This window comes from Beta vulgaris, chromosome 4 (genome assembly GCF_026745355.1).
Source record: "Beta vulgaris subsp. vulgaris cultivar EL10 chromosome 4, EL10.2, whole genome shotgun sequence".
In the NCBI taxonomy this organism is placed as follows: Eukaryota; Viridiplantae; Streptophyta; class Magnoliopsida; order Caryophyllales; family Amaranthaceae; genus Beta; species Beta vulgaris.
In genome coordinates, this window is record NC_079205.1 from 58,786,470 (window position 1) to 58,799,518 (window position 13,049).

The window sequence follows — 13,049 nt, forward strand, 5'->3', positions numbered from 1 at the left end:
CGATCCGTGTTTATGGGTACAAGAAGGTGAGAAACAATATGATCATATCTTGTACCTTAGCTCATTTTAACTGTTTAACATTCATGTTTGACAGTGTAAAATTTTGATTATTAGTGTCTTTAAATAGCGCGCAGTCCCCCAAGGTATAACGTATTAATACACGGCAAATGCAACACATACTACTACATCATTGCAATGAACTGATCTTCATAGTACACTGGATAAACTGAAATAGTTATCGCCTTACAGAGTTATTAGGGGTATCTGCTAGAAACATGCAGCCAGTGATTGCACTGCAGGAAGAGCATCTGCTTCATGTTCATTTAAAAAGCCCCTAAATTATGTCTCATTAGTCATATTACATAAGTTACATTCTTGCTAATACTTGCTAGTTTCACATTATAAGATAGTGAGTCAAAACACTTGCCAATACTTGAATGTGACTCAGAGAATCAAGTAGCAGCTCGATCAGATACTTGTGTAATGGCTAATCCTCCATTCAAGGTTGTAGGCATATCGCCAAAATTCGTCACTCCTGTCACATAATCATCTGAAATCTGAATAGTCAGGCGCACCTCACCATTGTTCTATTTGTAATATACACTGCGGAAGCGCTTCAATATATTGATGATTTCAAACCAACTCATTTGATACCATGCGAACTTTGAGAAGATTAAACATACCAAAAGGAAGGAAGCCTAGAGAAAAATAAGCAGGAGTAAGTAGTTCTGACTACACTAATGCCACATGACTAGTGACCTTGTATACATCAATATCAAAAGAATCATCCTAACTTTCAATCACAGAGAGGGAAAAAGAAAATTAAGCAGTTTTGTAAAATCAACAGCTTAGAATCTCCTACAGAATCTAAAGTCTCATATTACTCTTGGTCCTATGCTATTAGCATTGCTGTTCTAATTGTCTCTTTATCCTTTCTTTAGGGATGTTAATTTGATCAGAGATTCATGTCTTATAGCAGTAGTTCAGTGGGGGCAACATTCAAATTTGATTGAAAATACAGCTTAATCCCACATCTGAACTAGTGCCTGTTGCTTAGAACATGATAAAATTAAGCTGAAGATACCCATTATGGAAGCATTAATATGGGCAAGATTAGAGCAGGGAAAAATATCCCGACCTGCTAACATAACCCCAACCTAACCCGAGAATAACGGGTAAGGGTTGAGAATCCAGCCCGATCTGCCACAAGATGATAATACTTAACCTCTTCCTATTGTATTAAATGATTATTATAGTCTGATGGCATTTCTCTCTTGTCAAGATATATTTATCCTTTCCGAAAGTAAAGCTCTGTACCTCCTATGCTAGTTTAGTACTACCTCTGTTTTTATTTAGTTGCAACATTTTGACTTTCACGCTTGCCAATGTACAATTTCAAATCGTTTTATCTCTAATTGTATGTAAGTAAAAATTATAAAAATTTAATATTATGAAAGCTTACATCGAAACGAATCAAACAAGACCCCACATGACTATATTTTGTTTAACATATAAATCAACAAATGTGGTCAAGTAAGAGAATATGAATAGTGCAATTTGTCAAACGTTGCAACTAAAAAAGAACGGAGGTAGTATAATTATAGCCTTACAAATTGTGTATTAGAGATCACTTAGCTATATTTATAAGATATGATACATAGAATAGCATCATATTAGAAAGTATTTTAATAGCCAAAAAAATCAATCTAAGAGGAATAAAAATTTGGCAGGATTAAACTTATAGCTCCTTTCAGAAGTCATCAGAAGACAACTGTTCAAAAAATAATGTATAATTTTGATTCCTTTAACTTAAGCTTTTATACTCCAACTGTTCAAACAAATATCATTCCAAGCATTCCAAGCATCAAGTCTAATTCATGCAACAACAAACAGTAAAATCATTCCAATAGTATCCATGATAGCATTCCAAATGAGTATGGTACATACTACATATATTACCCATAACAAGCCACCATATTAGCATGAGCTACACATTACCTAAAAGACTGTCTAAGCACTATTTGAAGCAATCAACAGAAGCTGAGAATGTACAAGGAAGTAATCAGTATAGGCAGAAACAGATATCTAATCTCGTGATAAAAATTCTCAATAATTATTCCAGTAATATAATGCACATGGAATAGTCGCAATGTGTAAAACTGTAGGTACAATGATTATCATAAACCATAAAAGGAGGAGGGAAAACACCAAATTCTGGGTTGAAATAAGTTATATATAAAAAAAATTTAACCTCTTTTGTAGACTTATGCTCCTCTTAATTATGTCTACCTTCCTTGTTCTACTTCAGTTGGTGTCTTGGAAATGATTGACAAAGCATGTAAACCTCCTTCCAATTCATCCTGCAACAAACCATAAATCATTCTATGCCTCTTGACCAAGCTCTTCCCTTCAAACTCATTAGAAACTATCTTCAAATTGAAATGTGTTTCCCCATCACTCCCCCTAACTCCCATATGCCCAGCATGCTGGTAAGATATATCCTCAACTTCCAACTCTACAGGCTTCAATTCTCTCTCCAATTTCTCCTTAATTCTCTCTCCTCTAGTTCCCAATAAGCTCGACCCATCTGCAACATCTTCGCTCTTACCCACATCAAAATCCAAACTTTCCACCCCAGAAGACCCATTGAGTTTAAGGCCAACTATTTCCACTTGGGGCTCCATTTGTTCAATACCCGATTGAATTTGAGGTGAAGTATCAATTCCTTCTTGTTGTTTTTCAGCCTCCAATCCCAAAAGGAGAGCCTTCCGCTGCATCAACTTCAACATATTCAAGAACCCATTATTCCTAGAAGGGGTTAAGTTCTGCTGAAGGCCCAAAAGGGTGACAAAATCAGGGGAAACCCTTACAATTTCAGGTACTGGACGACCAGAGAGACCCAAAACAAGTAAAGCAGCAAGGCCTTTGGTCATAATGGAATCAGAATCAGCCTCAAAACGAACAACTTTCTCATTTTTGTCATCATCATCATGGTCTAAGAAAGCCCGAACCCAAACTTGAGAAACGCATCCCTCAACTTTGTTTTCCTTGGTTTTGTACTGCTGTTCAAGGGGAGAGAGCTTGTTGGCGTAGAACATTAATTGCTGGTATTTGGCTCGTGGGTCTTGAGCTGCTTGGAAGAGTTTGATGATTTCTTGTAGGTTGGGGGGAAGTTCTTCAATCGTTGGTTGAACTAAAGACGAAGAAGAACAAGAACACGAGAGAGATTCGGATTTTGCAGGGAGACGTTGGAAAGAGATAGGTCTAAAGGAGGAAGGAAGAGAATAAGAAGGGTGAGGAAGAGATGAAATTACAGGTTTTGAAGAAGAAGAAAAAGAATAAGGGAAGAGGTTAAATTGGGGAAGTTTGGTTGAGATTGTTCGGATTGATGAAGGCATTGACATGGATGACATTGGAGCAGTGGCAAATCCAGCTGCGTGGGTTCAAAGTCGTTTGACGAAGAAGACCTAGATAAAATCGTTAAAATATCCAATATATTAGTTGACATTCCAAATATTTTACATAAAGATCCACATTATTTATTAATTAAGACAATTACATACATAAAATCTAACAGTCATTCAATTGAGTATTAAAAATTATCCCATCAAAAGTATGATTAAATATGAGCATTTTATTAGTATCGACCACATGACTACAAGAATCAAGATAAACCTTATTGTCCTGTAATTTCTCCTTCTCCTGTAAACCTTATAAAAAGAAGAGAAAAATGCCCACAAAGCTTACAAAAGCTGGTAATTTCAACACGAAACTCAGCAATACTACTACTTAAACAATGGCATCCAAGCAAGGCCCAAAATCTGGATATTTTATAGCATACTAGAGAATAAAAAAAATTATCAAAAAAAAAAAAGAATTCTTACTCAATTATTTGACATCAAACTACAAAATTTAAATCTTTAAACTTAGGGTTTAAAAAATTGAGTACTATTATAAGTCTTAATCTCTATCTGTAATCTGTAAGCAGTGGCGGATAGAGGAGATTGAATATGGTTGGTCACACTAACGCAAGTCGGCAATACGATAATGACCAATACATTAAAAGAAATTCATAAAAGTTTCCAAAAGCAAAATACTCATATTACAACCAAATAGTACTTAGAGGGTGGAGGAGGTGGATTTTGAGTGGGCGTTCTTTTAGCAAAAAAAAAAAAAAATTGAAATATCCCTCGTATTATTCCTTTCCATTCTGAAAATTAAATTAATAATTTGAATGAGATTAAATAAGTCGATTGAAAAGGCCAACACAATACAATCAAGCACATCATACATAATACATCATTCAAAATAATGATTTCTAAATCACAATTTGCCATCCTAACATAATTTCTAACCTTAGTAACATAATTCCTAAATCACAACTTTACAACACAATCATTTGTCAATTTGGCATCCTAATCTAATCCCTAAATCACAACACAATCGTGATTCCAACTTTCAGCAATATAATACATTACAGATGACAAATTTTCAGCAACAAACAAAACCCAAACGACAAAATCAAATCATGATTCAATTTTCAGCAACAACTGAAATCCAATTGACAAAAATACACAAACACACAATCTTTAGTAACCTAAATACTTAATTTTCAGCCACAATCGTAAAAAATCAATTTTCAGCATCATGCCAACAATGATTCAATAAACAAGAATTGAAGAAACGATTAAGCGAAGATTAAGAACGTAGAATTAGAAGAATACCTGAAGACTGAATTCTGGCGCCGCTGCCGCTTGCCGACCTGCCGACGAACAAGAAATGAAGAAGTGAAGACGAAGAGTCACCGGCGACGAGTCACAAGTGAGTAAGTGACGACGATTCGACGAAACGAGTTGCTGAACGACTGAACAGTCGATGCGCCGACGACGAAGGATGGAAGAATTACTGGACCGGCGAAGTCGAAGGAAGGGAACGCTTGTTCTGCTGTGTCGTGGGATTCGAGAAGGAGGAAGATAGTGGATAATACGAACAGCAGAGAAGAATTTTAGTTTCTCTTGTTTTCCCTTGCGTTATCAGTTAGTTATCACATTGAACTATTGAAGGCTCCTGCTTTAGCTTCCACTTAAAAGTTTTTTTTTTTTTTCTGGGTTGCTAAACGACGTCCTAAGATTTCTTATTAACGTCCTAAATACGTACAATATACTGTATTTTTTTATTTTCAGATCTTTTCTCTTCTTCATTCACTTTCCCCTCCCCTCTTCTTCCACATCACAATTGAGCACCGGTGCAACACACCACCACTGCCGCCACACTGCTACTGGCGTCGCACTACCACCGCCGTCAGCGCCGTACCCCCACCGTCGTACCCCATACTCTCCTCTCCTCTGTTTTCTTCATTAACAGTGAAGAAATTTTTTTGTTGGACGCCTCCACCGGTGGTGAGGCGTCCATGGTGGACACCTGCCTTTCTTTTAAAAACAAAATTCAGAAAAAAAAGGGGCGGCCACCAAGGACGCCTCCACCGATGGTGGGGCGTCCTTGGTGGACGCCCCTCTTTTTTTTAAAAAAAATAAAAATTCAGTCGATGGTGGTGCAACACTGTAGTACAAGATGGTGGTGCAAAACCAAATAATTAAGGTTGACTTGTCTATTCCAATATGCGACACACTGCTACTAAATTAATGCCACGCTGCAATTATGGTGAATTCTAACAATCTGTGACAGTCAATTTTGAACTTTTTTTGTTTCGTGAATTATTGTTTAGTTTAGTGTAACAGTCAATTCCGACGATTTGTTTATGGACTGACTGAATTAATCGTGAATTATGGCTGACTTGTCTACTCCAATTCCGATAAATAGTTTTTGAAAATGGAGAAGATGGTGGTGGTGGTGGTGGTGTGGTGGTAAGGAAGTCAGTTTTGAAATTGGAGAGGGAGGGTTAGGGGAGTGAGTCAAGGGGGAGGAGAGAGAAAAGAAATGTAATTATGCAAGTATAAAAATACTGTATTTAGGGAGTTACTAGGAAAATTTAGGGCGTTTAACAGGATAAAAGCTCTTCAATTTATTACCTTTTTTTATTTCTTTTATCTCATTTTAGCCATCTTTAATTTCATTATTTTTAAAATATATCTATTGTTAAAGTATTTTGAACATATAGAAAAAAAGACATCTAAATACTGCAACTAGGAAGATACAACATACTCTAAATCCTAACCTCCCCACTCTACATCCTAGCCTTCCCTATAAGGATGGAAATGGATGGGATTCGGGGCGGGTGGAGCATCACCCGCATCCGTCACCCGCATCCATCCGCTCCACCCGCATCCATCCATCCGTCACCCACCGGGTGAAACGGGTGGGTCGGGTGATAAACGGGTGAAACCATGGAGTATATTTTCTAATGAAATTTGTGATATGATATACATGATATAAATATTTCTATCAAAAATATAAAAAAGTAAGTAAGTTTACATGTAAAACTTTATAAATGGGTGATGGGTTGGAGGTTAAACGGGTGATGGATCGGGTGACGGGTGAAAAAATTCTCACCCACCACCCGCTTTCCATCCATTTAAATCGGGTTTTTTATCCATTTAAAAAACCGGGTGAAACGGGTGATGGATGATCCATCACCCATTTCCATCCTTACTTCCCTACCTCTTTTTCATCAGTTAGGGGCTTCATGGATGTTTTTATCCATGGTCAGCCCCTCTTCGCTTTTTATTTTCAGTTTTTAGTTTTGTTGAATAAATTAGTATCTCTTCATGGGATTTTTTTAGTCTCTTTTTTGGAGATCTCCTTCTCTCCTATGGGAGTTGTGAGTAGGGTTTTTTTTGTTTTTAGGTATGAGAAATTGTTCTCATTGGTTGAAGTTCGAGACTCAACATGAAGGTATTGGAATCTCAGATGCGATAAACATGGCTCGATCAAGATTCAAGAATGTTCTTCCCAAACTATGTCAGAATGATAGACTTCCTCATCAATAGCTGTTTGATTCAGCAAATACAAGGGGGTTGCGCTGTATTGCTCGATCTGGTTTATTGTAGTTTTTCTAAAACAAATTTGATTTAACCTTGTTTGATTGTATCTTATTTTTTCTTAATATCTATTGTAGATGCGTTTGACCTTCAATTAATGAAATTTCTCCTTCAAAAAAAAGTATTTTGAACATAATAGAAAAACTTAAATGGAATGGTTCATAATAATTTATTGTGCACCATACGCAATATGATATAGTTAGTTTTCATTTGATACAGTAAGTTTTTGTATAATCACTTTTTATATAGTCAGTTTTTGTATAATATGGTCAGTTTTCTACTATAATAAGTTTTTGTATGATATAAGCGTTTTCCCCCAAATATATTCAGTTTTTGTGTGATATCGTCAGTTTGGGTGCACAATAAATTATTGTAAATGCAGACCTAAGACATTTTGTTGAACATATATATTTGATATCTCATCCGCCTTAGCAAATCAGTATAGTTTGACAAACATATTTTTAGATACACAACTTAGACTATATATATATATATATATATATATATATATATATATATCAATCAACCAGCTTTGTAAGTGAGATTCGAAACCGTCAATTACCAAACAACCCCTAAGTGTTCAAAAAAGTTATAATTTAGGCCTTTTCACATGAACATAATGCATCCATTCGCTACTTACATAAACGTCACTAGATTTGGTACATCGTCAATTCTCGAGATCAATGAGACATGGATCGAGTAAACCGGTGGATAAATTAGAAGAAAGTTAGACGATTACAGTAACACGGCCTTTGTGGCTCATATGAATAAAAAAAACCAATTATAGACATAGCTGTTGCAACAGTTGTGACTGTCAGGTTGGACTTTGGAGCATACCAACTTTGACAATGCCCATCAACATTCAATGCAATGCAACAATTTTCTACCGCCCTACTACTCTACTATATGTAAACAGTGGTATAATTTACCACTATAAATATGTAAGCGTAAGATTTACATATGTGCATCAGATCAAAATACTTCAATATACAAAACTCTCTCTACTTGCATAACTTCTCTCTCTATTTCTCACAACACGTTATCAGCACGAGTGTTCTACCGGAAATTTTTTTTAAGGTATCTTTAAAATTTTTACATCCATTTTTTTAAGTTTAAATTTTTTTTCTCCAAGCCCAACCCTTTTACTACCCGAACATGGACCAACAAAGTAACGGGATTAACATTGTTTTACACAATGTCTCTGTCTCGGGTATTTATTTTGGATAGAGCGAAACAATGTGCCATTCACTACCAACCCAGCGAGGGGAACTGTAATACAGCCCCGACCCAGTAACCGTAACAACGGTACAAATACTCATACCAGAGAAAACCCACAAACCCCTGTTCCCAACACCAATAATAACCCTCCTATACAACCAGCTGAAAATCAACCTCCCCCAGTAATAAAAGAGATAGAGATGAACAGGAAGAAACTAGTAGTAAACGTCACCATACTACTAACGCAGAAAACAAATAATTTTAACGCCACCTTCATGGAGGGCAAGGACATTTTATTTACGTTATTTTATTTTATCTGCTCTTAAACCGCCTATATGGACAGGTTAATTTTTTTATTGCCACCTATATGGACGGCCTAGTGAAGTGATAGCATTATTATGTCTTATATGTGCAATAATGTCGTATGTATGCAGGGAACAAGCATTCAGAACATTATTATATATTATTGTCTCTAATCTTCTACTTTTTTTGCATTTATAGTTACATATATTATATTACCAATTTACTAGCATGCTCTAATATATATTTGTCAATATTAGAATTTTATTGCGTTGTATATTTTTTAACTGTATATGAACTGCACAGTTAGGGATAACCCTCTATAAAAGCGGATTACCATCCCCATTTTCACCACATATCCCTTATCTTCTTCCGATTTTTTTCTCTAAACCCACAAATTTTTTTCCTTCTTCCTCAACCTTCCGGCCACCATGTTTAACGCCGACGACAACCGTCCTCCACCCTCATCTTCCTCTTTTGAAGAGGATTTTAGGAAAATAAAACTCTACTTATTTCTTATAGCCGGTTTCTTTTTCCTCCTCATGGCATTAATGATATATCTCCTAATACATAAATAGGAGACAAAAAAAAAAATTTCCCCCGGAAGAATGGCGAAAAATGCACATGAATATCAATTTTTTTTGTCTTTAAGTGCATTTTAGGAAGTTTTTTTTTGTTTATTCACTTGTTGTATTTTGTTTCTATTTTTGGTATTTTCTTGTTTTTTTTTGCTTAGCTTCATTATTGTTGTACGCTATTTTTAGTTTTTTTTTTGTTTGTATTATTTATCTATAATAATAATGATATAAATCAGGGGGAGATAATATATATATGTGATTTATCATCATTACTAATTTCAAATATTTACCTATTTGTAGTCAAAAGAATGGGAGATCTAGTGAAAAGACAATTTAACATACTAGATCTATCTGGGCAAAAGTTTTTAGAATGGACGGTGGACGCCCAAATGAATTTAAAGGCCCAAGGACTGGAACATACAATTAAAGATGTGACAACCCAACAAGGGGATGCAACTACAACAGCCGCATCAGTTAAAATTGCGACTGTACAAGAAAAGGCAAAAGCCTTAGTCCTCCTAAGACATCATTTACATGAAAGTTTAAAAAGTGAATATCTACTTGTGGATGATCCAAAAGAACTATGGGATAGCCTAAATGAAAGATATGGGCATCACAAAAATGTGCTTCTCCCAAAGGCACATTATGACTGGACCAATCTGAGGTTCCAGGATTTTAAAACGGTCAGTGATTACAATTCAACATTGTTTAGAATTGTATCATTGTTAAGATATTGTGATCATCCCATCACAGAAGAGCAAATGATAAACAAAACGCTCTCCACTTTCCACGCCTCTAATATCATATTGGCAGAACAATACAGGTTCAGAGCTTTCAAAAAGTACTCTGAGCTAATCTCAGTACTACTTGTGGCTGAACAAAATAATGATCTTTTGCTGAAAAATCATAATCTTAGACCTACGGGGTCTTCAGCCACTCATGAGATAAATGCTATAGAAAGCTCTAATCCACCAGAAGCAAATGCTATACATAGTGGTGGACGCGGTAATTACAACGGTCGTGGGAGAGGACGTGGTAATTACCGTGGCCGAGGGCGTGGACGTGGAAGAGGCCGATTTTCCCCAAGAAATAATAATTTTAAACATTCTGATAAAAATTGGGGACAATCATCTGGAAATCAAGGCAGACGTCCTATAAAGGAAATGATACTTGCCATAGATGTGGCATGACTGGCACTGGGGCCGCACATGTCGTACTGCCAAACATTTGGTAGATCTATATCAAGCTTCAATAAAAAACAAAGGAAAAAATGCTGAAGCAAACTTTGTTAATGAAGCCACTACATCCATGCCCAGCCTTGATGTTTCAGATTTTTTTATGGATGATGCTGAAGTTGAAAATAAGTTTGTTTAGATCACAATCGATTAATGTGCTTAGTTTATTTCAACTGCTTCAATATCCACTTTCATGTATTTGTTCCTGATTATTAATAAAAATACGTATTTTTCTTATACTAATCATCGTATTTATTATTTATGAAGATATGAATTCATCAGAAGTTGGAACTAAAGAACAATGTCTCCTGGACAGTGGGACAACACACACCATATTGAAAAATAAAGAGTATTTTTCAAAACTTACAATATTCCAAGCAAATGTTAGTACAATTTCTGGGACAGCCAAGCTAATTGAAGGCTCTGGAAAAGCTTGCATTATATTTCCAAATGGGACAAAATTGATAATTAATGACGCATTATATTCGAGTAAATCTCGAAGGAACCTCATAAGTTTCAAAGATGTACGTCAGAATGGTTACCATTTGGAAACAATGACGGTGAACAAAGAGGAATTCATATGCCTAACGGCAGAGAAAAACGGCAAGAAATACATCTATGAAAAATTGCCAGCAATTTCCTCGGGACTATATCGCATAGATATACGTCCGATTGAAATTAATATGATATCTAACCAGAAGTTAGATAATAGAAAATCATTTACTCTATGGCATGACCGATTAGGCCATCCTGGCACAGGAATGATGCATAGAATCATTGAAAACTCAAATGGACACTCTATAAAGAATGTCAAAATTCCTCGGTCAAATGAATTAACATGCTCTGCATGCTCACTTGGCAAATTGATAATCAGCCATCTATAAATAAGATTGCCACTGAATCTCCAATGTTTTTAGAAAGAATTCAAGGAGATATTTGTGGGCCTATTCATCCTGCATGTGGACCATTTCGTTATTTCATGGTATTAATTGATGCCTCTACTCGATGGTCACATGTGAGCCTTCTGTCAAGCAGAAATGTTGCATTTGCAAAACTTTTGGCTCAAATAATTCGATTAAGAACTCAATTCCCAGATCATACAATAAAGAAAATAAGATTAGACAATGCTGGGGAATTTACATCCCAAACATTTAATGACTATTGCATGTCTATTGGGATTATTGTTGAGCACCCGTACCTCATGTACATACACAAAATGGTCTTGCTGAATCATTAATCAAAAGACTACAATTAATTGCAAGACCATTAATAATGAGGTCAAAATTGCCATCTACTACTTGGGGTCATGCTATATTACATGCGGCAACATTGATAAGATTAAGGCCGACAGCCTATCACAAATTCTCACCATTACAATTAGTATCTGGTCGAGAACCGAATATCTCACATTTGAGAATTTTTGGGTGCGCTGTACATGTACCTATTGCTCCCCCCCAACGTACTAAAATGGGTCCACAAAGAAGGATGGGAATATATGTTGGATTTGAATCTCCATCAATTATCAAATATTTAGAGCCAACAACTGGTGATCTATTTACGGCTCGATTTGCCGACTGTCATTTTAATGAGTCGGTATTCCCATCCTTAGGGGGAGAGAAAGTGGACCCACAAAATATAAAATCGGAAATTACATGGAACGCATCGCAAATGTCGTTTCTGGACCCGAGAACAAATTCATGTGAACAAGAAGTCAAGAAAATTGTTCATCTGCAAAGTATTGCAAACCAATTGCCAGATGCATTCACAGATTCTAAGAAAGTGACAAAGTCACATGTACCTGCTGCGAATGCTCCGGAACGGATTGAAATTCCTAATGACAATAAGGCAATTGAAAATGAGTCAATAGCACGTCGAAAACGTGGCAGACCACCCGGTTCTAAAGATTTAAAACCGAGAAAAATGAAAAGGCAAGGGGAGACAACGAACGAAATTAATATAAATCTCCCAACAGAGCATGATGAAAACAAAAATGAAGAGAAACGTGTTCCAGAAGAAAAGGAACATGAAAGCGTAGACAACAATGAAACTTCAATTAATTATGTTTCTACAAAGAGACAATGGAATCGAAAAGATGTTGTCTTGAATGAAATTTTTGCTTACTCGATAGCGGTTGAAATGACATACGATGAAAATGATGTAGAGCCAAATACAGTTGATGAATGTCGCCGTAGAAAAGATTGGCCAAAATGGAAAGAGGCAATTCAAGCAGAATTGAGATCACTTGAAAAACGTGAAGTATTCGGTCAAATAACCCAAATACCAAAAGGTGTAAAACCAGTTGGGTACAAATGGGTATTCGTGAGAAAACGAAATGAGAAAAATGAGGTTACTAGATATAAGGCAAGATTAGTAGCCCAAGGCTTCTCGCAAATGCCAGGGTGATTGATTATGATGAGACATATTCTCCAGTAGTCGATGCAACTACACTAAGATTTCTGGTAAGTTTATCAGTTTCGAAAGGATTGCAAATGAGATTGATGGATGTAGTGACCGCATATTTGTATGGCTCACTTGACACAGATATTTATATGAAAGTTCCTGAAGGACTAAAACTACCAGAAAATTGCATGCCCAAAGAGATGTTCTCAATAAAATTGAGAAAATCACTCTATGGGTTAAAAAAATCTGGAAGAATGTGGTATAATCGTCTTAGTGAATACCTATTGAAAGAAGGATTCAAAAATAATCAAATCAGTCCC

General features: G+C 36.0%; 1 protein-coding gene across 3 annotated transcripts; it reads right to left on the reverse strand.

Annotated features, from left to right (window-relative positions):
- Positions 1 to 168: 168 nt before the first annotated feature.
- LOC104890432 (sufE-like protein 1, chloroplastic/mitochondrial) lies at positions 169 to 5,059 on the reverse strand. 3 transcript variants are annotated; one of them, XM_019248921.3, is made up of 3 exons: positions 4,725 to 5,059; positions 2,252 to 3,467; positions 169 to 550 (listed from the first exon to the last, which is right to left on the reverse strand). In XM_019248921.3, the coding sequence occupies exon 2, from the start codon at positions 3,411 to 3,413 to the stop codon at positions 2,286 to 2,288; it is 1,128 nt and encodes a 375-aa protein (XP_019104466.1). In that variant the 5' UTR covers positions 3,414 to 3,467; positions 4,725 to 5,059; the 3' UTR covers positions 169 to 550; positions 2,252 to 2,285. The 3 variants fall into 3 exon arrangements, with proteins under 3 accessions (XP_019104466.1, XP_010674222.1, XP_010674221.1); XM_010675920.4 differs by having other exon boundaries at positions 169 to 698; XM_010675919.3 differs by lacking the exon at positions 169 to 550 and having other exon boundaries at positions 2,069 to 3,467.
- Between the last annotated feature and the right edge of the window lie 7,990 nt (positions 5,060 to 13,049).